This window comes from Vigna unguiculata, chromosome 8, assembly GCF_004118075.2.
Source record: "Vigna unguiculata cultivar IT97K-499-35 chromosome 8, ASM411807v1, whole genome shotgun sequence".
Taxonomy (NCBI): Eukaryota; Viridiplantae; Streptophyta; class Magnoliopsida; order Fabales; family Fabaceae; genus Vigna; species Vigna unguiculata.
Genome location: NC_040286.1, coordinates 35,202,129 through 35,227,416, shown reverse-complemented (window position 1 = coordinate 35,227,416; position 25,288 = coordinate 35,202,129). Strand labels below are relative to the sequence as shown.

The following is a 25,288-nucleotide window of genomic DNA, read 5'->3' as shown; positions in this document are numbered from 1 at the left end:
ATTATTTGTGTCAGACAAGTTTAGTTCTTTTCTTTACACTTTCTTTTTCAGTTACACTTACTTTATTTATATATATATATATATATATGTACATGTATATATATATTTGGGTTAAATATGTTTTTTCTTTCAAATTTCAATTAAATTTGAAATTAGTCATTTTTTAAAAAATTTGATCAATTTACTCTTTTATTTTTAAAAATATATGGATTTAATCCTTATAATTAGATTTTGTTAAATTTATCTAACATTTTAAACGCATTTCATGATAGTGTTTGAATTGTTTATGTCGATCCATTTTCGTTTAAATGCTAATTTAAATATTATCTAAAACGCGTTTGAAACTTTAAATAAACTTAACAAAATTTGATTAAAATGAATAAATTCATGCATTTCTAAAAATAAAGAACTAAATTGATCAAAAATTTTAATGAGGAACTAATTCCAAATTTTACTCAAAAACTTGAGGGACAAAAATATATTTAACCCTATTTTTTTAACATATATCATAAATTGTTTATTTTTTTGGGTTAAATATTTTAGTTTTTAGATTTTGAAATATTTCGGCTTTTAAAATTAATGTAAATAGTTATTTTGTTAATTGCAAGTTATAATAATTAGTTTAAGAATAATTCCAAATATTATGGTTAAACTTATTTGGATTCGGATTCCAAGTACAAGACGTTCCCATCGAAAGGGGAAAATAAAATGTGACGGTAGTTTGAGTTTCATGATAACTGAGTTGCATAGATTCCTAACAAACATAGCCATGTGATAGGTGACACGTGGAACGAGGCAAGACGGTGGGTGGTGAAACATCATGGTTACGTGTCTGCTTCTGCTTCGTTTTAAACATGGATTTTATAGTTTTTAGAAGACCAAGGAATAAAGAAAAATCACTGCTACTCCTACTCCTAATCGTTCATATCTTATCTTCTTCCTAACACCATTCTATTTTAATTCCCAAAAACAATTTTTAATTTTTAGTTTAAGAGTTGGCAGAGAAACAAACAATCTTTGAATATAAAAACATTCAACACAAACTACAATTAATATTCGATTGTTTTCTAAATCACTTCATTATTGCATTCACCTTTCCATTTTCTTCTTAACCACTTCCTATTTTAGTTGAGACTTCCAGTACATAGATAGTGACAGATAAAATTTTATAAGTTATGAATCTTATAAGAAATTTGTAATGAAATATACCAGTGCAGTGTACATATATAGCAATAAAAGGGTGCAACTACTTGAGTTTGACTTTGCATTTAGCTAGTAGTACTATTAGTTGGTTCTGAAAGTGATGTCTAAACCCTAGTGTGATATAATTTTTGGGCGGTTATAATTTGGCTAAAAGTTAAATTATTTTTTACAACTGAAAAAGAAGAAGAAGACAACACATATATAAGGTGTATAAAAATAAATTAAATTTTTAAGTGAGAAGTTAAATGTATAAAAACTGTATCACGTTTATAATTAATATTGAAGGTGATACAAACCAAAGTTCACGACCGACCAATTTAAGTAGCAGACAAAGATGCAAATCTTTAAAATAGGCAAAATCAAAGTATTAAGAGTAGTTAAAATTGTTTAAATGTAATATAGGGCATATTAAAATGCAGAACAGCACATTGGTTTTAAAAGATCTACAAAATGTCGATAAATTTTACAACCATTTTTTTATATTGATGTTTTTACTTTTAAATGTAATATCCTTACACGTACTATCATCATAATTTTTTGGGTGTGGATCAATAGTTATCCACAACTCTAAAATAAATTGTCCTACGACACTCTTTTCTTTTATCTTATCAATCTTCAAAGTTTTTTGTTTGTTATAATGATATTTACAGAGGTATTTATATGCTAAAATCAATACATGATCTATCATAGGAGTATTAAGTGTCGTAATCCATGCGTTTCAATAACCATACATTAAACATTTATTTATAATAGTTATTATATGTTTTTATCCTTTTTCTCATCTAATAATGACCTAATTACACCTTAATTGTCATTAGTTGATTGATTTGCAGTTATCATTGAGAAGTGTTAATCTTACATTTATTCTGTATCTGGTTGGTTAGTCTTGCCAATCGATCAATTCACCAATTGGTTGGTTCGTCAATTAGTTGACCAATCAGTTCGTTAGTCAATCAATCGATCAGTCTATCGGTTGAATTGTTTTTCAGCTGGAACAATCGATTTACCAAGTATAACTTAATTTTTTTTAAAATATTTACAATACAATAATATAATTAAGATTTATACATCATTAAATAAAATGACTAATTCTTTATTTTAATCTCTCATTATATTTTAAATTAACTGTTACGATTAATTGAATAATAGGTATATTTATTTTTTTCTCATGAAATCATTAATATTTCTTCTACAAAGATGAGTAATGTAAAGATATTTTTTTAAGAATAATGAGATATACACTCCATACACACTAATTTACGGAAAAATCTTACTTTATTTATTAAAAATATTAACTTCCGCATTATTTATTTATATTTTAATTATTTATTTAATATTCTAAAATATTGAGTGTTATGTATGGGTTTGATTTGAGTATCTCATCTCCATTTACATATTTAATAAATATAAAATTATTATTTCATTTCCATCTTTATCAACTAATTTATATAGTAATACTCATGCACTCTTTTATTATTTAAAATATTAATTAAATAATTTATTTATAGAAATAAAAATTACAACATATAAAGTGTTATCACAAAACTACTTCCTTTTAATGCATAAGTTTAACACTGTTAATATATATATATATATATATATATATATATATATATATATATATATATTATTTATGAAATATTAGTTACATAATAAAAATTAATGGATACAAAGTCTTTTAGTTAATTGGACATTTCTCGCCTCTGGTTAAAATCTAAATACATGAAAAGTAAGATGTCTACAAATTTATTGAAAATGCTTAAATGAGTTTCTTGGCAAACAATTTTAAGAGATTCTTTTTTTTTTTAAAGCTAAAAGTAATTTTTCATAAATTTAAATTTAACTAACGTATACAGTAAACTATTTTAAAATAAATCGGTCATATAATAATTTTTATTTTTAATTTTTAATTTTTGTCTACAATAAGAAATTTACTTTGTTTAAAAATTTTTATTTTTCTCTTTTAAGAGTTTATTAAAAATTGTTCAAACAATTCTTAAAGCTTTTTTGAACAAACTTCGCCGTAAATAATCTTATAGGAATAAAATAAGATTTTTTTTAAAATGAAACTCATCGTAACTAAAATTAGTTTATTTAAAAAAAAATTATAAAAAATACATCAAAAGAAATTATTATTTAAAATCAGTATATATTACACCTGTAAGGCCCCTTTTTATTTCTGCTTCCTTTTAAGGGCTGCCCTACAATAATGGGCCTAAAGGCCGGCCCATAGGATAAAAGCCTTCATGTTATCCTAATTCCACACTCACTCTCACTCTTGTAGAAACTCAGCAGTCGTCACCTTCCCCTTCCGCACTAGAGCTCTGCTAGGGTTAGCCTTGTCGTCTTGATCTGGTCCGCTCAAAGCTCACGTTCCACTTTCTGCACAATGTAAGTGACCCTAAAACCTATTGTCCTTACTTCCCTTTTTGTATTCCACCGTTTAATGTTAGTTGATGACCCTGTTCTCCCTACTGTTCCACTGCTCTGCTAGTTCCCTGTCCGTCTCTCGAACTGCTGTGCTCTGGGGTCCCGTGTCGAGACCTGCACGAACCCATTTCCAGGTACAGGAAGCTAGAACCTCATTGTTATTGTGTTTGTGAACTTTCTTGAGGTACACTTTATGATTCTTGAACTTGTATGTTGTGGAGATTGCTTGAAATGGTTGGTGTTGTTGTTGGTTCGTGTAAGTTTCGACTGTTGCAGGCATGGCAGTGGCGATGACTGTTAAACTCGCCCAGGCGAGGCGAGCAGAGGCTCGCCCAGGCCTTCTCGCGCAAATGGTCGCCTAGGCGACTCGCTCAGTTTCGAGCAAGCGAGCGTCTCGCCCAAGCGAGGCAAGTCTCGCCTAAGCGAGAACGTGTGGAGGCCCCTGTTCCAGATTCGCGAACTCTCGCCTAGGCGGAGAGGACTCGCCTGAGCGAGAGACTCTCGCCTGGGCGAGACTCCTCAGCCTGAGCGACGGTTTAAGCGAGGATGCGTGCAGTTTGGGATTTTCATGTCTTTTGGTGGCTGAACTGTATTCTATTGTACTATTATGTGATGGTATGGGGGGGAGGATGGGTATGCATGTTGGAGGAGAATATATATATGGGGAATTATGAGCTTTGCATGATCTCTACATGAATTGTATATGATAAGTTGGTTACATATGTATATGTGCGGGGTTACAAACTTGGCATGAGCAATAATGAATCTTGGTGGTTGGTAAACCTTTGGTATGGTTGGTATGAGGAGAAACACTTTACTCATGATCGGGAATAACAAGTTGGTTATGATTCAACACATGAGAAACAGAGGTTGGTTATGGGTTTTGGGTTGAAATCTTATGTGCAACGTATGTATAAATTCTTGGTTGTTTATATATGCTGGTTCGTGTCAGTGCATAATTCCTTGGAGTCTCTAGGTGAGACTTTCAGGGTCGCGCTTCAGTGGTCGAGACGTAATTCCATGGCCCCTGTTAGTGGGTGTCCATGGTGGTGCCCCATCTGTATAACTAGGTAAGGATTCAAGTTAAGGTTGCATCCTGACACTCTAAGGAGCCAGTTAGTCTCACTTAGAGCGGACTAACTCCTGTGGTGAGAGTAGCAAGAGGCCTGAAATTCATTAAGGGCTAACCTTGTGGTGAAGGAGATTTGATTCATCGTAACACTTGTAACACATAGCTCGGAGATGAGCAGCTCAGGGTGGAGCAGAGGTATCCACCACAAGTGCAAGCATCCGCTGAATCCGACTAAGTTATACGTATCCGGATGAGTCGAGTCGAGTCGTAATGTATTGAATGAAGAGTCATAACATGCTTGGTTGTTATATGGACATGGGATGATGATAATGTATTTGACTGTATGATGAATATGTGTTGGCTCTAGCTTACCTGTTTGTTTGTATGTGGCTGTTCTTCTTGCGATGATCATCAATTTGATTGATGGGAGCAAATGGGCGAAGTTCTCGTGGTCAGCAAGGGAATGGCGAGTCCGCTGCTTAGCCATCTGGGCTGGAGTTATTTTATTCATGATTTCTTTAGGGCTACGGCCCCTGTATCGTTTTATGCTTTCCTACTCTACACTCTTTGTTAGAATTGTATCTGTTTACGTTGGCATCGTGGTGTGCCCAGGTTGTAGGGATTGTGTTAAGGATCCCAAGACTGCGCTGCTATACTTTTATCGCGTGACGTTTCCTTTAATTTCGTTTAATAATTAAATGGGATGTTACAACACCTATTTTATAAACAAAAAGAGTTTAACATAAAAAATAATATGTATTATTGATAGAGATTTACAAATAATTTATCAATCAATCAGAGTTTAAATTAATATTTAACCTTAGTTATCAAATTTTTAATTACTTATATTATAAACAAATCTCTAATTAATAATAACCTAGTAATGGTAAAAGTTAGAAAATAGTAAAAAAATAAAAAAAAATATACAATTTTTTTAAAAAGAATTTAAGATTTCGTATAATTGATAACATTTACATTTAAAATTAATCAGACAATAAACCTGATTAATTAAGTTTAAATAAAATATAATAAAATATTTGCTTTTTTATTATAATCTTTCAATTTTTTTTCTCTTGCACATGCATCTAAAGAAAACCTAACTAATGGGCAAGGTAGATTATTATTGTACCGAGGTGGAGGGAATCATGGGACTTTGTATAGGAGCGTGTTGCTTCAACCTCCTGCATCACTCAACTGTCTTTAGGAAAAAACACCTATCCACCCATTTTCACATGCATGCGCTCCTCTCTTTCCAAACAACTGCATTCTGATAAAATAAAGTGATTCTTTTGATTAAAAATTCATGTTCTGAAAAAGTTTATCCATGGAGGATAAATGCTTTTAAATAAAATATATCTCTTAACTTTTAACTCCACTTGTACAGATTCACATCTTTACATCGTCTTATAAGTCTCAGTTATTTAAGAACCGAAATTTATAAGGATGTGATGATATTTTTGAAACTTTTTGAACTTTTTTGTTGGGTCACCGACCAACTAAAGCCTATAAGGGTTTTTATGATTCGGTTATCACACAATCGAGACCTATAACGCGTCATAGTTTCTCAATTTTTTAAAATTGTCACTAACAACATACCCTTTGGCCTCAGATGGAATAGGACCAAGGCCTATTCCACTTTATGCCTCGATTATTAATTGAACCGAGACCATATACCCTATTTAGGGTCTAATGAACCCAACACTGTTCATCTTTGTTCCAAACTCGCGAACATTGTTCCTCTCTACGCGAATCACCACCATTGCCATCGTCCCAAATTCCACCGCACTTCGTGGTCGGTTGTTGCTCTGCCACCGAACAGCACACGAACAGTCACTCCGATCGCGAACTCCACCACATTCCGTCGTACCACAGCGCCACCATCCACCACATCCACCACTGTGCTCCAACGAACATTGTCACTGTCACTACTCCGATGAGTCTATTGCGCCTCCTTTTATAATTATTTATTTTATATTTTAATAAACATTTATTAGTGCCGTAAAAATATTATCTAAAACATTGGAGTAAACTTTATGTTAAAAGATATTAAAAATATTATGAGCTCAAGTTTGACCTTTGAAGACATTCATTAGTAAAACCTTTACAAACTTCATCACCTAACAATACCTTGTTATTGAAAAAATTACAGTCACTATTAGTCATTACCGATAAAAAAAAAAAAAAAACCGAACTAATAGGAATTGTTTGGTGAGAATCAACACGAATGATTGGTGGGATTGTTTAAATTTATTGTCTTGGGAGAGAATCTATTTTATAAGGGGTTAGGAAAATAATTTCAGAAGGAGATGTACAAATTTTGTCTAAATTTTTTTTCATGTGTTTATTGTTTTAATTTATTTATTAATTTAGCGTATAATGTTTAATGAAGACTTTAACGTACGTGACATTGTGGACAAAATTACAAAATAGTGCAATTTTTATATGTTATTAAAGGAATTGGCAAATTTTAAAATAATTATGAATTTGTGAAAATCGTGCCGTTGTAGAAGACGATGACTTTGGTAATTAAATAGTTGTTTAAGAGGTTAAATTAGTTGTTAATTTTATTTTATTTTTGGATTAAGCGTGAGATGTTTGCACGACTTCTAGTAGAAGATGATTAGACTATATGTTTTTGTTATTGAAGACGAGGGAAGGATTATAAAGTGAAGGGTAATTTTGTTAACTTTCACTTTTTTTCTTTATGATAATTCACACAATGATTTATCTCTTCCATCAAACCTTTGTTATCATTTCTCTTTTTTTTTTCTAAAAGTAATCCGCCACAAACAGACTTTGCTTATTCGGAAATTCAGTAAGATTTACAAGGGAGGAATTGATTATAGAACAACCAAATCAACAATTAAACCCACAATGTACAATAACAAGGAAATTGTGTCATAAACACACGACTTCAATGAAAATTAAGATTCAACTAAAGTCGTGTCATGTAACAGTGATTTCTTCACCTTCCTAAAATTGTACCAAACAATAAATGACTTTAAACGATCAGCTTTAACCAAAATTGTACAAACATCCCACTTTTTCAATTTTGGAAAAAAAGAAAACCAACGAGATTAACCAAAGTCATCTTCAGGTGGTACGACATTTTTGTAATCAAGTCATGCCACTTTAACACTTCTTTAAATCCATTTTTTTAAATTTATAATAGGAGTGATTGACCGCATAACTATAATCATAATAAAAAGGGGTCACCGAAAGTGACTGACCATAACCACAATCAAAGGGGTCACTCATACACCTGAAGGAAAAGGGAAATATAGCATATGAAAAAAAAAGAAAAAAAAAAAACAAGGGACTCACGCCTGAGGGGAGATTGTTGGGAATAGTCCAAGTGTGAGTCAAAAAGTCCCACATTGGATAGAAAAAACAAAGTTAAACACTATATAAGAATAAAGATCCATAAAAATATTGTCTTAAGATTTTGGTGTAAAAGTGGTGTCTAAGGTCTTATATGTGTAAGACTAATGTCCTATAATCATATAGAACCACAATCTCTCAATGATCATGACCATAACCCATACATAGGTCTTCCTTTTTATATGGTGTTTAACTTTCTCATATTTATTCAATGTGAGACTTAGAATCATTCATACAAATAACCATGTTGTGATAAAGATGCATGGTTTTATTAGCCATCAGAGTCATGCGAACTAAGATATAAGATGGTAAGAAACCGAAAAAAATTATACTTTATATCTATGTGTGTGTATAATTGTGATATGTGTATGTTTTTGTGTACAATTGTATATTAGATAACAAATATTTAAGTTTTTTACATATTTTTTTTCACGACTCTTAAATGCTCATAGTTATTTTAAGTTTTATAGCTACACAATAAAAAAATAAAAATGACTGATATATGTAATTTATTTTTCAACTACATTGATTAGATTTTAACCTTATTATTTTTTATCACCTAATCTTTATGGTAAAATTTTAAAACCGACGTTTTGAAAATTTAATCAAATACATTTCCGTCATCAATATCTTAGTATATTATTATGCTCGTGTCATTTTAAAAATTTAGTAAATGTCATTAATGTTTTAAATTATTATTTAAAGTATTCATAGTACAAACAAGTAGTTAACAAAACATATACCATATTAGATACATAAACTATTTATTGTATCAAATATAGAAGGATACATATGATATTAAATATTAAATACAGAAATATTCAATACTTAGCATGTTTTTAAAGCAATTTGTAACATTCAATAAAAATGTTCAAGTTTTATTTTAATGCATTAATGAGTGAAACCTTACAAATACTATTTGACATGATTGACTTTCCCCCACTCCTGAAAATGAATATAAAATAGTTTATTTTAAAATTTTATAATTTACAATCTAAAAAGTACTTCATAGTGTAATCAATTTTTAATTTATTTACTTTTTTATTATTCATAGCTTTTCTTTTTTACTTATTATTACTTATTACAATCTTGACAATTCACACCACTTTTAATATCTGTTCGAATAATTTTTTAATTTATTGTCAAATTAAATAATAAAATAAACAAATAATAATATTAAAATATTTAATAAAAATGTAATTATTTTAAAATATTAAAAATTATAATTACATAATAATATATTTTATTGGAAAAAAAAAATACACATTAACTAACTTATAAATTCTCAATCAGTTTATGAATTAGTTTTGCGAAGAAGAATTCAAATCTACCCCCTTATAAAAAAAAATATACAATTTAGTGTTTGTTTTGTTTGAATTATATCGTTTTTCTTCTTACTTTTACACTTTTTTTTTTTCATTTTTTAAGATATTATCTTTCTATTTTTTTTGGAGTTGGCAATTTACATTTACAAAAGGTTACAAAAATTTAAAAAACAATCACATTTCATCATCGAAAACGTGCAAACGGTAATCTTAAATCTGATAAAGTAAACCCTCTAAACGAGTTGTGAAACAAACAGTAACTAATAAATATATTAATAGTTAAAGCATGATTACACTATCAATTGCTTTAATTTTTTACTTTTAACTAATTATTTAAAAAAAATATATTAAATATAAAGTAAATAATAATTGTATTAATAGTTAAAGCATGATTACACTATCATTTGCTTTATTTATTTTTTTTAATTTTTTAGCTAATTATTTTAAAAATATTCTCTAACAAGGTTTATGATTAATTAATAGAGTAATTTTTTTAACTATACAAATCAATCTCTTATAGATTAAAAAAAACTTAACTAAGTAGTGTAACATATCTTATCTTAGTTCCACTTATAACATTTGTGTCAAAATATACTTTGTTGTTTTAAAAAATAACTAAACAATGAGAATTTAATATATTTTTACTCTAATAAAAATGAAAATAAGTTCTACTTTTTTCTTTTATTCATAATTGTCTTTGGGAGGCTTCTTATATGTATTAAAGAGATTTAGAAAACAATTCAAAAGATTTATTTTTTTAAAAGTGAGTTCTAATGAAGCGTGAAAATTATTACAGACAAGTGAAAGGTCGTAACTTGTGTTATGAATATTTAATTTTAATTTCACTAAAAAATAAGTCAAAGGACACTTGTATAATTTTAGTGACCCTGAATTTAAATATTTTGAGTAAAATATCAATTTAAAAATTCATAAACAAAAATAATTAAAAATAGATTTTATTAAATGTGACTGATGAAGTGTTTTGTGTATGGTGAAAAAAAGGGAAGAACCTCTTCTAGTTTTGTTAATAAAATAATTCGTAAAAGTCATATTAGAAAGAAATAAAAAAGGAAAGGAGCGGTTAAGTTTGGGAATGAGAAATGAGAGTAACGGCTAGAAGATTACTAGCCGTTGATGTGAGAGAAAATCCAACGGTACATGTTGAAGATAGAATTGACCGTTGGAAGCTGAGAGTGTGGTGTATAAATAAAACATAGCCGTTGAACAAATGTTTATTCCACAAAAGAACAAAGAAACATACTAACACTGTTTCATATTTTCATTCATACGTTCGCCCTAGAAGCAAACAAGAGAAGTTGCTACCGAGACACTGCTTGAATCCGCGGTGGCGACAACCGACGAAGGAACCGAAGGAGAGGTGCGGAACGGTCGTCTTCAGGGATTTCTGTCGTCGCTGTTCTCCACTCTCGGCGGTGTTTTTGGTTCAACTTTTCAAGAAACGCAGCAAAGCAACGTTGTTATGGCTTCCATAGCGGAACAACCCAACAATGGTACGGTTTTTGTTTTTCCTTTTGTTCTTTTCTTGCTGCCAACTTGATACTCGATTTGAATGTTTCTTTGTTTTTTTCTTGCACTTGCACACTTGGGTCCCTTTTAAGATTTTTATTGGGATAAAGTTTGGATATTTATTCTGCGATTTGTTTCTCTCTTTTTTTCTTCGTTTCTGAAATTGTAGTTTTTGTGTGGTTTAAGGTGAGATTCGTGAGAACAAGCAGAAGAATATGGGTGGTGAAGGAAGAAACAGAAGGGTTCTTCAGGATATTGGGAATCTTGTGGCCAAACAAGGCCATGTTGGTATTAATGTGTCTAAACCTGTCGCAAGGTATTTTACGCAGTTAGTTTTGATAAATCACAATCTTTTTACTATCATCGGATACGATTTTTCTTTCTTTTGTCTAAATCTGGCCATTTTTTGGTAGGAATTTTCGTGCCCAATTGTTGGCCAATGCACAGGACAAGAACAAGGTTGCACTTCTCTTCCCTTTTTTCTTTGACTTTTTTAGTTTTTTACATACCCAATCTTAAACATGAATCAGTGAAAAAAGTTTCTCTTTTTATGGACGTGTATCTGAATGTGTGAGTGAACCTTATGTAGAAGTCAAGCACTGAAGTGGAGAATGCTGCGGTGGTAGCAAAGGCAAAGGCGAAGGCAACTCAGAAGCCTAAAGAAGAACCTGAAGTGATAGTCATTAGCTCTGATGATGAATCGGAGGAAAAGGAGGAGTATGTTCCTAAAGCAAACAAGGCAAGGGACAAAGATGCCAAGGCATTTAGTTCAGTCCTCTCTGCTCGAAGCAAGGTTGGCCCCCCCTTGTTCCTTTTTTTATTATTTTACTTTTTGGAATGTTGTGGTTTGGAGTTTGGGGTGCCCTTTTTCACTGTTGTCTGTGTTCTAACAACACAACATGTCAACCTTAGGCTGCTTGTGGACTCCCAAGGGAACCGGTCGTGAACATTGATGAAACTGATAATGACAATGAATTGGCAGCATTGGACTATATTGATGATATCTATGAATTTTACAAAAATACTGAGGTAATGTTCTATGTTTTTTCTTTGTTTATCTCCTCATCTTCCCTCACATGTGTTCTTGTAATAATGTATCTGATTCTGATGAAGCAGAAAGATGGTTGTGTGCATGATTACATGGGTTCACAACCAGATATTAATGCCAAGATGAGATCCATCCTTGTGGACTGGTTGATAGAAGTGCATAGAAAGTTTGAGCTCATGCCAGAAACTCTCTACTTGACCATGAACATTGTTGATCGGTTCCTGTCTGTGAAGGCCGTGCCCAGAAGGGAGCTTCAGCTTGTTGGTATCAGCTCCATGCTGCTAGCCTCAAAATATGAAGAGATATGGGCACCAGAGGTGGAGTTCTGCGAATATTACACTGTTCTGAGAGAACAATGTTTTTGAGAAAACAACTTATGGTGTGTTTCTGATGTTTGCATGCAGGTTAATGACTTTGTGTGCATATCAGACAATGCTTATGTCAGTGCACAAGTGCTGATGATGGAGAAAACAATCCTTAGGAAGCTTGAGTGGTACTTAACGGTTCCAACACCCTATGTGTTCTTGGTTCGGTACATCAAAGCCTCCACTCCATCTGATGAAGAGGTACATTATCCTTTGTAGTTGGATGTTGTTAAACTCATTATTTCGTTGTAGGATGCTGTGATGAATAATGTGCCTAATTTTCTTCATCAATGTAGATGGAATATATGGTGTTTTTCCTTGCTGAACTTTCTATGATGCACTATCCTACGGTAGTCTTGCACTGCCCTTCTTTGATTGCTGCTTCTGCTGTGCTTGCGGCTCGATGCACTCTTCAAAGAACTCCATTCTGGACAAGCACATTGAAGCATTACACAGGCTACTCTGAGGAGCAACTAAGGTTAATACTTTTTTGGATCACCAGTTTGAACATATCTAAACATGCAACTGGGTATTGTTTTTTTTAACAGAAATGAAGTGACTTTTATTTTAATTTTGATCTCAGGGATTGCGCCAAAATCCTGGTGAACCTTCATGCGACTGCTGCAGAAAGTAAGCTTAGGGCAGTTTACAAGAAATACAGCAGCTCAGATTGCTGCTGTGTTGCTCTTCGTTCTCCAGCAAAAAACATGACCTCACTGTCTTAAACATGTTCTAGTTCATCATTGTAGAGGGTTCTTTTTAGTGTGGGTAGGGAGATCATGGCTGTTATGATCTATGGCTTTATTCATTGATATTTTTTCGTATTCGTTTGTATGTGTGAGACGAAAGTTTGCTTTTTGGGTGCTGGGAAATTGCTTAAGGCCTCAAAGCAGAGTTTGATGAACTTTTTATTTTTTTTCATAGCAGAGTTTTTCTGCTACTAATGAATATCTAGTGAGTTTCGTCAATTAGACTCTTATATGTATACACACTCTCCAAGTAGTGTGATTATTTGTCATTGATAACATAGGAAGTATTCAGAAATGTATAGCTTTCACAGAATATTAATTCATCTCGCATCATTTCCATCCGTACTTTTAGCTATGTTGCTAGAAATATTAAACTTCACAACAAATCTAACGTTTTAACAGAGCTGAATATTGGCATGTAAAAATTCCCGGATAATGCAAACTCAGTACTTAATAGTCACTCCATGCTCATTTTACAGCGGTTACAAACTCCATAAATTTTTATTTTCCATTTACAATGTTCTTTATACGGTAAGACTATATAAATGGTTTTCGGTAAAAATGTTATTATTAACTTCAACAAAGGGTAAAAAATATATTACTATGAAAAATGATATTTTAACAGTTTTTTTACAAGATTTGACAAACAATCATTTTTTTAAAAAAGTTTAAAATTTTATTATTTTATTCTCTTAATTTTCATAAAAAAAATTACTCTATTTGATAACTTAGTCAATCAAATATTTGTAAAAAAATATTTTTCTATTTATATTAGGTGAACATTATTAAATATTTAGGGGGGACATTTTTATAATATTGTGTAATAAAATAAGACTAGAAATGGTTTTTTGTAAATTTTTTTATTAGGTGAATAATAATTTTTTATTATTCATATTAGGTGAATATTTTATTTCAAGTAATGTATAGTTAATTTAATTTAATTAGATAAAATAGTTTCATAACTAAAGTCTAAATAATGACATTTAAAATGACTCGTGCCATCAAAAGTTATGCCGAAAAACTCAAAACAGGAATGATTTTTTCAGTGATAATTAATGTAGATTTTTTTTTCTTCGAATAATAACATAATTAATAAAATTTGATAATATGTATAAAAAAAGTAGTATGATCTTGATTTACTGTGGGTCCAAAACTTAATTCTCTCAAATATTAAACTACTCATAACTGAGTAGGATGAATATTCTTGAGCTTAATTAAAACAATTTCTAATGTTACTATTATTTACATTTTAGGATTTCTTTTAAATCCGAACAAATAAAAAGTAAAAAATAAAGCATGCTAAACATTTTATTCACAACATTTCTTTTAATATTAGACATCATGCAACACCATATTTGTATACAAACAAATATTTTAACATGATTTGAACAAGAAACTACGCCTTTTATTTACTTACAATATCTTGATTTTCCTTTCTTTTTAATGTATAAATTTATGAAACTCATATAAAATTTCCACTGTATAATTATTTCAAAACAAAAGCTAATACACAATAAATAATACCTATTGACGTCCATTCTATTAATTGCTATTTTTTTAATAATTTTATAAGACATCATTTTATTTTATTTAGTGTCTCTACCAAAAGACAATAACACAAAAAATAGAATGTCTGCTATCAGCTACCCCCTCAAATAATTTATTGATGAAGTCACCATTTTGATCAAAATCCTCTCGTTTTTGCCATTTCTTTCTGTTTTTGAATTTCACTCTTTTTCTCATGCTCATTTGTCACTACACGCTTCCCCGTTGGCCATTTTTTCTCCTCTCTTCTTCCACCTTCCACTTTCCATCTTCTCACGCTATCAGAATTAATTAGCATGGCTCCAAACCAACAACCATAGAGAGCTGATGAGTTCAAAACAACCTCTGACCACAATGAGCCGTTTCGAAACCAGTTTGTTTCGATGTCAGAACCAGTGGACGTTACAAAAGAATAAATTGAACAAGCTACAAAATTTTTAGTTTTTGTTACTACCACTGTAGTAGTAAAACAAGTTCGTGTAAGGTAGTGTAAGATGGAGTTAAAAATAGTCCTTTTCGCATTTGGGTAGGGGAAATGATACTCTTTGATGAGGATCCTGCTGCTGCATGTCTATCTTCTCTTCCTGAGAGGGGTTGGGAATAGTAGTTTCTTCATCCTCTGTTTCTTCACCTTCACCACTCCCTTGGCTTGGAATTCCAAACATATAATTTGGACTGATTAACGTGTCCTGATCAGGTGGAAGCGGGATTCCAGGTCCAGCTATAGTCTTTGGCAATGGTATCTTGTTGCGGTTTTTAGCCAACTCCAGAAGAACCTGCCAATTCACTAAATTAAACACAGTCTTATTGGGTAAGAACATTGAAACATACAAAACAACTAATAATATTACCTCTCGAGGAGGTGGTTGCGAGAAACTGAAGTTAAGCTTGGATTGAATAGCAAGCTTAACATCATCACAGTCGATTTCGGACTTCCCTGCATGCTCTGAATACACTTGAGCATCTGTTAACACATCAACTATATAGCGATACCATAACTCAAGGAAGGTGTGTATAACAGGAGGTTCGTAGTCCCCCACGCCCATTGATTTCAACAAACACTTCACAATCTTTGCATCCCTTGGCATAGCCAACTCTTCATCTTTATCTGACATGCCTGTTCACTGCACCAAAAAACAACATTTTTTTATTATTTGAAACAAAATGGGTAATTGTATCTTCATAATTGTATCTCCCTTTCCCTTGACCCAAAAAATTATGTTCTTGTTGATAAGCAACAATTTCTTGACATAACAGCTACAAACTATTTTTATGCAACTTGAGTATCATCTCGTATTCCTCCAATGAAATGTTGCTTCAGACAACTGTTACTTTATTCAAAGACCTGAGTAAACATCTCCTGATGAAGATGGTTTTACAATTTCTTATTCTACTTTAAATAGGTTCCACCTTGATACATCATTTTAAGACTTTCTTACAAGTTTTGATCCAATGTAAAGATCCTACAAAATCTACATTTTATAATTTTGTATTTACAATTCAATTTGTTACGACTGAAAGGCTAATTTAATTATTAGGTTAAGATTGAATTTTTTTAAGATCTCAAATCGTAAATTTAAGATCCTTTTCGTGTTATATCGTTATGTTTCAGTGGAGATTTCTCATAAAACTCGGGACTCAAATTTACGATCCAATAAAGCTCTAATAATTCCTCCAACCTAACTATATCTTCCTACATTGTGTTAACCTATTTCACAAGCACAAAAACAACTACATAGACAACTTGAAGGTGCGATTTAATCATGAAAGGAACGGCATAATTTGGCTAATTACATCAAATGTAATAATTGCAAAGCAGATTCCGGGTCTGAAGGTGAATAATCAATCACCATGAAAATTTCTCTTATATTATCCATTGGAAGATATAATTTATGTGCATATAATATAACCAAGACCAGGACAGAACAAGTTGTGAAAATTCATGATTTTCATTGATAAAGATATTCACAGATAAAAATGGAATAATACAAATTCATGAAATTCTCAACACTTTCACAGCTGAAAAAGGAAAGGGATAAGGAATCACGTCGGTACGGAGATGAACCACCGAGAATCAGCAATGCCGCCCACCGTGCCGGAATCGGAGGCTTCTCTGCTCAAAAGTGAAAACTTACCTTAGATATGTTTCTGAACTCTGAATATAGGGTTTGCACCTAAAAGTGAAATGATTAAAGATTTTTTTTTTAAGAATAAATATTTTACACTAATAAATAAATGTAATAAATTAGCATTATCAAGATTAAGAGAAATACAAAATAATTGAGAAAATAATGCTTAGTCATTAAAAATAAATACATAATTATATTTTAAAGAATAAATTAAAACAAATAATTGTTGACATTTATAAAAAGGTTTTTAGTTCCGGTTAATCTTAAATTTTATTATTTTTAAATAAACACCGAGAATTTCAATCTTAATCTAATTAATCCTTAAAGTTGATCAAATTTTTATAAATAATTTTTTTTCCTAAGCTTGAGTTCAACTATTAACATCACATAATCCTTAGAACTTATAATGTTTTCTAATTGATCATGTGACAATTTTTTTTAGAATAAAAAGCTAAACATTTTTTTAATTTCGTTAATCCTTAAATTTATCTTCTTTATAAATAAATTTTAAAAAATTTCTTTTAACTGTGTCGCAATAAAAAAATTTACTTAAATTAAATTAAATTCAAACTTTCAAAATAAGATTTTGAATTTAAATATTATTTCATTATCTTTATTAAAAGTAAAAGAAAGTAATGATGGGGGTAACTTTGAATAGTTAATTTTGAGTTGGTATATCTCTAAAATAAAGACAGCTTTGTCGAAATTTAAAATTGAATCTAAATTAGATTTATGTGACATGACAAAGAGAAATAAAAGAAAAAAGAGCGAAGAAGGAGTTGTAATAATTAAATTTTCTGTTGAATACTGAAATAGTGTCACTCTTTGCATTTCTATTTTTTTTAAATGAAATTTCTAAACAAAAAGAAAACGTGATTGAGATGGGGACCTAACAGCCCTTTCCACGTGCACATATTTTTGTATTTATCATCTACACATTTTGTATTTCGTTTTACTATTTTTTTTAATCTAAGTTGTTGTAAAAAATCTAAATTTAAATTATAAACCACAAATACTTGTCATTTTTAATCAAAGTTTCTTCTATGAATTATTTATTAATAAAAACAATTCATTATGCGAATCCTACATAAATTTCTTAAAATAAAGAGAATCATTTACAAAAGAAAACTAAAATCAATTTAGGTACTTTATATTAAAACAAAATGAGATGTGTAATAACATTTCTTGATGCGAAGGTCTACTGGAAAAAAAATTATTAGAGATCTTATTATTACTTCAAATTATCGCTAAATAATTTGTACCATATTTCATGTAAGGTCTTATAAATGCTCATATTTTTATAGATAACAAATATTTTTTTTATTAAAGATAATTTTATCCAATAAAGATTTATTTACAATAAATGATGATTTTTTTAAACATTTAATATAAATTTACCATCCGAATTCTAATTTAAAATTATTATTATTTGAACCAATGTTTTGAGATACAGGCATAATAACAAATCCATTACGTGAATATGTTGCCTCTAACTTCATCTACCCTTTGTTCATCGAAAATTATTTTTGTCTTATCGTTATATATATATACATATATATATATATATATATATATATATATGTATATGTATATATACATGTATATGTATATATACATATACATGTATATATATATATATATGTATATATATATATATATATATATATATATATATATATATATATATATATATATATATATATATATATATATATATATATATATATATATATATATATATACCAAACCATTATAAATTAGGAACGACTTATTCCCTTTAATATATGACCTAATGGTAATAAGCAATTAATTGTGATTAATTCTGAATTAGGTTTATTAGGAAAGAAAAAATGGATTACAAAATGTCAACTATCCAACGTCTGCCATAATTTATTCGCACACATCATAGAAGAATAATATGATATGATATTGGATTATTGGAACAATGATTTCCAAAATTACTAGGTAAAGTTACTTTCTTTTTATCTATTTATTGGAAGTATTTTTTATTCACAGGGATTAATTTTCTGTAAAATAAGAATTAGGATATTTAATATGTGTTTTTTTTTAAGTTTAATGACCAAATTTATTTTCTATAAGAATTAGGATATTATTGATTTTTTGAGGTGTTTAAGATTTTTTTCTTCAGAACAGAACAAACTGCGTATAATAATACTTGCTTAAAAAAAAAAATGATAATTTGGAATGTTTTCCTTCACTTCACTCACGCGCACGAAAATAAAATCCCAGTCAAATAGCCAACACCGAAAGCTATCTCGAATTCATTGAACGTGAATAATATAATTGCTGATCAAATAATAGAAAAAAGAGAGAGATAGGGTTTCCATTGCCACCCTTAATTTTTTAAAGCAAAATGGAAATGAAAGTGTGAGTGAAGTAAAGGCTGAAGGAACAGCTAGACATGGGGTTTGAATGGGACCCTGAAAATGGAAGAAATTCAAGTTTGAAGCATGAAAATGGTGACAGAGTAATGTAATGGTTATGTTAGTAATAATAAGAACGAACAAACATCATAGTTGTGCGTAACATCTTAAAGACAAGGATCCAAGTAGCCTAGTTCCATTCAAAGCTGTGTTGTGTTGTGTGTGGCAAAACACAACACAAAACGTTGACACTAAAATCCCTTAAGAGCGGGGCCACTTCACACACGGGCGGCACAACACACGACCTGTTCCTTTTCCTCTTTTCAAAAAGCAAGCTTTCATCTTTCTCATTCTCTCTATCCATATGCTATGTGCTTATTCTCTATCTCTCTCTCTCCTCAAACCATTGATCTTGTTTGTGTATAACCAAATTTGAGCAAACCCCTTTGCATCTGATTCTAGAATCACAAGCATATCTACCCATTTTCTGTCTTTCCATCATCTGTAAGTTAAAGCTTTCTTTTTGTCATTTTCTTGTTAGCCTTTTCCTTGCTGCTTTTTAAGTTTAACCCAAAAAAACAAAATCAGAAAAGGAGTGAAAATAAGGATGATTGGAGGGGTTTAGTTTCCGTGTGGAAAACTCTCAAAATATGCTTTGACTTGAATAAGGTTAATGGGTTGTGGACTTGGGGTATCTCTGTTTATCAGTTTCTCACTTTTTGTATGTTTTGTTTGTAAAGTACTTCTGTTTTTGTTCTTCGTGTGTGTATATTATGTGCCCTTTTTTGTATTATTGTTGTAAGCTATGATTTGTTGAATTTCCTTTTCCAATGATTGGCAGAGGTAATTGAGTGTGAAAAATGACAAGGGTGGCTCGTGATTTTGGTGATACAATGCAAAAAGAGGCGGTGCCTGCAGTGTCTTCTGATGTTGTCTTTGCTTCTAGTCGGTTTCCTAATTACAGAATTGGAGTTAACAATCAGATAATGGAGACGAAGGATGACCCTAAAGTGCTGTCTATGAAGGAAGTTGTTGCACGTGAGACTGCTCAGCTGTTGGAGCAGCATAATCGTCTCTCGGTTCGTGACCTTGCCAGTAAATTCGAGAAGGGTTTGGCAGCTGCGGCTAAGTTGTCTGAAGAGGTTGCCCTTTGTTCTGGTTAAAAATCAATTGCTTTTTACATCGGAATACAGTTCTTCCTTTTGGAGGGTTTTTGCAACCTGAGATTGTTATATTGCAGTGCTTGCAAATGAAATAACCAGTGATCATATTCATAGTTTTTGAAGAAAGGGATGTTCCTTTTTTAAACTAAGTTTTTCATATGCTGGTGAAATCAGGCTAGACTTAGAGAGGCAGCATCTTTGGAAAAACATGTTCTTTTGAAGAAACTTAGAGATGCACTTGAATCCTTAAAAGGGCGAGTGGCAGGCAGAAACAAGGATGATGTGGAAGAAGCTATTGCTATGGTTAGTTCTTTTTTATTTTTTTGTAAAAGGAAGATATCTACTTCGAATTTGTTTCTACCTAATAGTCAGGTTTTCATATTTATGTTGTTATGTGCTTTTTCATATGAAGCTGGCTCTATAGTCTTGTGTATTGCCAGAGAAGTCAATTTGGGAGAGTGTATGTTAATGGAAAGGCTTTGAGAATGAACTTGGAAAAACTTATAAATTTTGTATATACTTGTAGAAGTTCATTATCTTATCTAGATAATGCTTTCACCGATCCATGAATAAAAATGAATTTAAACTTCTTTTAATTTTTTTAACAGAATGTTCGTTGCAGTGCCAGTTTATTTGTGCATTCACAGTCTTCTAAACTGTAATTTTTTTCTGCGCATTCTTCAGGTTGAAGCTCTAGCAGTTCAGTTGACTCAGAGGGAAGGAGAACTAATACAAGAGAAGGCAGAGGTGAAGAAGCTTGCAAATTTTCTTAAGCAGGTGAGTTGTCCTGTTTTACATGGTGATGAAAGAAGTTTGATTAGAAATAGCAAAAGAAAAGAAGATCAAGCATTATAAGATATTTTCTTTATAAGTGAAATCAGCAATTGCATCAACGAGTTCTCCAGTCCCTTACAATCCTTACGTTTCCTGAAAAAGTTCTTTGCTGAGCTCCACGGAGCTGTCACAACCCTATTCTATCCCATCACAAGTTTCAGCAAAAAGATTTCTAAGCACTCTGCCCCAACCATGGAATAAGAAAGCATGAATTGTGCACTTACATGAATTGAGCAACACATTTCTGTAATTCTGTTCTATACCAGAATGTTGCCTATTAACTATATAACTCCACAAATACACTAGTATCTGTGTAATGAAATATTTTTTCCATAGCTGTATAAAGAAATTCCTTTTCAAATGTTGATAGTTCATTTAATTTCTAGGCTTCTGAAGATGCTAAGAAAATTGTTGATGAAGAAAGAGCTTTTGCTCGTGCTGAAATAGAGGATGCCAGAGCAGCAGTTCAAAGAGTGGAAGAGGCACTACAAGAACATGAGAGAATGTCTCAAGCCTCTGGGAAACAAGTTTGTGCTATTTACTTGTCATTTGTCATGTTTTATTATAGGGAGTTGGTAATAAGTGCTTGTCGAAAAGTTTATACAAACAGGCTCTTTTTGATTATTGTTTTAATGTGATACCCTTGAGCAGTTGAGCTACTGCTTCTCCTTTCTATGCATTGTTTGCCATTCCCACTCAAGTGTTTTTGCTTTCTCTTTTCTTTTATACGATGAACCAAATACTGTTGGTCTGTCTTAATTTAGTAATGGTTGTATCTTTTAGGACATGGAACAATTAATGAAGGAAGTTCAAGAGGCTCGAAGAATAAAAATGCTGCATCAGCCAAGCAAGGTATATATGAACGCCTACACATGTACCTAATTTTTCTGTCATCTGATTGCTATTTCCATTGCCTTCTCTTTTTCTGGGTTCCATTTTTCTTAGGTGTGCCAATATCTTGATTGTTCTCCTTTGTTGAATTAACTTTCTTTCCTTTATTTTCCTAGACTTCTTTTTTCCATATTGTAAAATTTTTATTAAGTTATTTAAGATAGATGATTATATTGATGTTTATTGAATTCTAGGTCATGGATATGGAACATGAACTTCGAGCATTGAGGGCTCAACTTGCAGAGAAGACTAGACAGTATCTTCGACTACAAAAGGAGGTATGAGTGTCATATAAGCCACCCACGGTCAATTCTATGATATACTCCCAGCATCATGTGGAAGACTTTAGACAGTTATTGGGGTTTTAAGCAGCATGTTAAAACGAATCACATTTTGTAACTTGAATTTGGTTTTTCAGTATGGTTTGTGGTTGAAAATCTGTGTTTAACATGGTTTTGCATCATGCATGGATTTTGGGGATATATGTAAGTTTTACATTGAGTAGTAATATGATATTCTTGCTGGAATCCTCAAGAGTTTGGTTTCCCCTTCTTATCACCTAGCGTTTTTGTGATAATTGAGGAAATGTTTTTAAATACTATATGAAAAACATGTGAATATTAAGTTTTCCGTATTCCTTCGCAGAGGCTGTATGATCTTTAGATACATGGGAGAATCTTCTAATTCTTTACTTGGTGTGTTCGAAAATTCCATGATTTTATTCATTTGGATTAGTGTTTGGGCGTTTATGTTGAACAGTGTTTTTTTCTTAAGTGATGGGAAATTTCTTTGCTTAGATGGAGACGTTTAGTGATTGTTTTCCACTAATCTTTGTAAGCTTCTTTTATTGATTATCCTTCGGAATACTTTTCAGCTAACTAGGACAAAGAAAGGCGGGGAGAATATTCCTCATTTATATGAACTTGAAGGGAATGAAACCTTAGGTTCTTACTTGCAAATTCAACCTTGCTCTGATAATGCTCCTGAAGTTTCTAAATGTTCAATTCAGTGGTATCGTGTATCATCTGATGGTGCAAAGAAAGAACTTATATCAGGTAGTTTTTCTGTTTTATTTTATTTTTTTCAACTAGTGAGTTGGCTGGCTCTTGATTTATGCATTTCTTCAACTTATTGTATTGCATTTCCTATTATTGGTCACTTCCCCGGAAGGCAAATAACAGTTATGATTATGCAAATTCTATGCTGTTTAAGATGCTGGAAGACTTGTTAAATATGTCATACAATATAACTTCTTCCCTTATCATATAATATAACTTCCTCAGGAGCAACCAAATCAGTTTACGCCCCTGAGCCTTTCGATGTTGGGCGTGTATTGCAAGCTGATGTTATTTCAGAAAGTGAGCATGTCACACTTTCAACTGCTGGTCCAATAGATCCAGGTCTGCTTTCAATTTGACATATCCTCATTTGCATTAGTAGTAGTTACTGACAGACATTGCTTCGGTACACGTTTCTATTTTAAAAATATAAAGTTGTTTTCTTATATGTTCTTTTAAGAGATTGAGACATGTTTTGCTGTGCAGTCATGTTGAGCTTAAATTTCTTGTGTACTCTCATGCAGCTGCTGGTCTGGGAACCTATGTTGAGGCACTTGTGCGCAAACATGACACTGAATTTAACGTATGTTGTTCTGTTCCTTTTAACTTCTATTTACATCCGCGCCTTGTTATGTTGAGCTGTTTTTTGACCCAAAGGTGTATGGTTTCATAGGTTGTTGTTATCTTGTGCTTTGTTCTTCACATTTCAAAATAAAGTTTAGAAGTCAAATCTAGTCAGATTACAGTACATGATAATAATATTTTAGTTGCCTTGAATACTTTTTCAGGTAGTTGTAACTCAAATGAATGGTTCACCTCCAACTGAATCTATTCATGTGCTTCATGTTGGAAAGATGAGGATAAAACTCTGCAAAGGAAAGACCACAATTGCCAAAGAATACTATTCAAGTTCAATGCAGGTATTTAAAACTGTTGATACCATCTATGTTTACATTGTGAAAAGCAAAGCAACTCAATGCTCCAACATCTTTCTTGCACTCATTCTCTACATTATGTTAATCACTGTGCTGATATATATATATATACCTTGTGCATTGAATTATCCGATTCCATCTGTGTGCACATGAAAATGCATTTATTCTTGTGCTCTTATCTTCTTTTCTACTTGTAACTTATGATAAACTGAAATTTGGTTAACCATATTTCTTTGATCTTGTTTTCTTTAGCTTTGTGGTGTTAGAGGGGGTGGAAATGCAGCAGCACAGGGAGTTTTTTGGCAGCCAAAGCAAGGACATTCTTTTGTATTAGCTTTTGAATCAGAGAGAGAAAGAAATGCTGCCATCATGCTTGCAAGGAGATTTGCATTTGACTGTAATGTATGTCCTTCTGAAACTAAACACATTGGTTAGGATTTCAGAATTCATCTTTTCTCTCTCTCTCTTTTTGGCCACCATTGCTGAATGAAACTGCAAATTATGACAGATCATGCTTGCTGGACCAGATGACAGAGCTCATCTGGGGACATCATGAGTCTCCTTACATCTTTTTCCCCAACCTTGTAATTATGAGTTTTTCTTCCTTGTATTATTACCATAAGTGTTATTTAAACACTTGAAATCTTCCTTATAATATTGGTTTAGCTTGTAGTGATTCACACCTTGTGGTTTGAATCATATATATATAATTTTGTTTCATCAGTCCAAGGCACTTTTTTATTTGCCTTTGTGAGATTAGGTTACATAGTCACAGCATTTTGTCTTGAGATGCTAATTGGTTGTATTTTATGGACAAACAATTACTGAGAATTCTGATTGCTGTTGTTGTCTGTGGACACTGACCTCGTGAACAGGACAATATGTGAATCTTGTTCTTCTCTCATTTGTGATATAAAAGAATCCAATGTTTATATTACTAGATTTACTTCAAGAATCCAATGTAATGTTGTAGACACATAAATGGATACTATATGATTATCCATAAACTAAGAGTTTGCAGCAATGATCAAAACTAAAAACAAAAGCTATAGAAAAAGCTTATTTATATATTGAAAGTATTAATGTAGTTATGCATCAACGTTTTAAAGGATTCATTCAATAATAAGCTCTTTAAAAATCTGATATAATAATGTTTTAAATCATGAAAAAAAGAATGTGAGGGGTTTGATAAAGTTAAAATAAGGAAGAATAAAAGAAAAAAAAAGTACAACACAAACCTGTTTAAGTT

At 31.4% G+C, this 25,288-nt stretch overlaps 3 protein-coding genes across 5 annotated transcripts; 2 read left to right on the top strand and 1 right to left on the bottom strand.

The window, feature by feature from the left end:
• The first annotated feature begins 10,645 nt into the window (after nucleotides 1-10,645).
• On the top strand, nucleotides 10,646-13,423 carry LOC114193337 (G2/mitotic-specific cyclin S13-7). Its single transcript, XM_028083088.1, has 9 exons — nucleotides 10,646-10,922; nucleotides 11,125-11,254; nucleotides 11,352-11,397; nucleotides 11,528-11,731; nucleotides 11,851-11,967; nucleotides 12,055-12,303; nucleotides 12,391-12,552; nucleotides 12,648-12,829; nucleotides 12,935-13,423. The coding sequence occupies exons 1-9, from the start codon at nucleotides 10,892-10,894 to the stop codon at nucleotides 13,074-13,076; spliced, it is 1,263 nt and encodes a 420-aa protein (XP_027938889.1). The 5' UTR covers nucleotides 10,646-10,891; the 3' UTR covers nucleotides 13,077-13,423.
• Nucleotides 13,424-14,572: 1,149 nt separating this feature from the next.
• LOC114195345 (transcription initiation factor TFIID subunit 9-like) lies at nucleotides 14,573-16,800 on the bottom strand. Its single transcript, XM_028085773.1, has 3 exons — nucleotides 16,693-16,800; nucleotides 15,497-15,769; nucleotides 14,573-15,421 (listed from the first exon to the last, which is right to left on the bottom strand). Exons 2-3 carry the CDS (start codon nucleotides 15,758-15,760, stop codon nucleotides 15,146-15,148), a joined length of 540 nt encoding a protein of 179 aa, XP_027941574.1. The 5' UTR covers nucleotides 15,761-15,769; nucleotides 16,693-16,800; the 3' UTR covers nucleotides 14,573-15,145.
• Nucleotides 16,801-19,275: 2,475 nt separating this feature from the next.
• Nucleotides 19,276-24,943, top strand: LOC114195689 (stomatal closure-related actin-binding protein 1). Of its 3 annotated transcripts, none has more exons than XM_028086233.1 (13): nucleotides 19,276-19,662; nucleotides 20,000-20,300; nucleotides 20,496-20,624; nucleotides 21,006-21,098; nucleotides 21,542-21,682; nucleotides 21,939-22,007; nucleotides 22,241-22,324; nucleotides 22,921-23,101; nucleotides 23,330-23,446; nucleotides 23,629-23,687; nucleotides 23,893-24,024; nucleotides 24,292-24,441; nucleotides 24,548-24,943. In XM_028086233.1, exons 2-13 carry the CDS (start codon nucleotides 20,019-20,021, stop codon nucleotides 24,593-24,595), a joined length of 1,485 nt encoding a protein of 494 aa, XP_027942034.1. In that variant the 5' UTR covers nucleotides 19,276-19,662; nucleotides 20,000-20,018; the 3' UTR covers nucleotides 24,596-24,943. The 3 variants fall into 3 exon arrangements, with proteins under 3 accessions (XP_027942034.1, XP_027942037.1, XP_027942035.1); XM_028086236.1 differs by lacking the exon at nucleotides 19,276-19,662 and adding an exon at nucleotides 19,686-19,827; XM_028086234.1 differs by lacking the exon at nucleotides 19,276-19,662 and adding an exon at nucleotides 19,751-19,879.
• Nucleotides 24,944-25,288: the final 345 nt, after the last annotated feature.

What these genes read in the sequence shown, in the direction of transcription:
- LOC114195689 (XM_028086233.1), top strand. Translation starts at nt 20,019, where the DNA reads ATGACAAGGGTGGCTCGTGATTTTGGTGATACAATGCAAAAAGAGGCG. An exon ending in TGGAAGAAGCTATTGCTATG is followed by an intron (nt 20,625 to 21,005) that starts GTTAGTTCTTTT and finishes CGCATTCTTCAG; the next exon opens with GTTGAAGCTCTAGCAGTTCA. An exon ending in CTCAAGCCTCTGGGAAACAA is followed by an intron (nt 21,683 to 21,938) that starts GTTTGTGCTATT and finishes TGTATCTTTTAG; the next exon opens with GACATGGAACAATTAATGAA.
- LOC114195345 (XM_028085773.1), bottom strand. Translation starts at nt 15,760, where the DNA reads ATGTCAGATAAAGATGAAGAGTTGGCTATGCCAAGGGATGCAAAGATT. An exon ending in CGCAACCACCTCCTCGAGAG is followed by an intron (nt 15,422 to 15,496) that starts GTAATATTATTA and finishes GTGAATTGGCAG; the next exon opens with GTTCTTCTGGAGTTGGCTAA.
- LOC114193337 (XM_028083088.1), top strand. Translation starts at nt 10,892, where the DNA reads ATGGCTTCCATAGCGGAACAACCCAACAATG. An exon ending in AGCGGAACAACCCAACAATG is followed by an intron (nt 10,923 to 11,124) that starts GTACGGTTTTTG and finishes GTGTGGTTTAAG; the next exon opens with GTGAGATTCGTGAGAACAAG. An exon ending in ATGCACAGGACAAGAACAAG is followed by an intron (nt 11,398 to 11,527) that starts GTTGCACTTCTC and finishes AACCTTATGTAG; the next exon opens with AAGTCAAGCACTGAAGTGGA.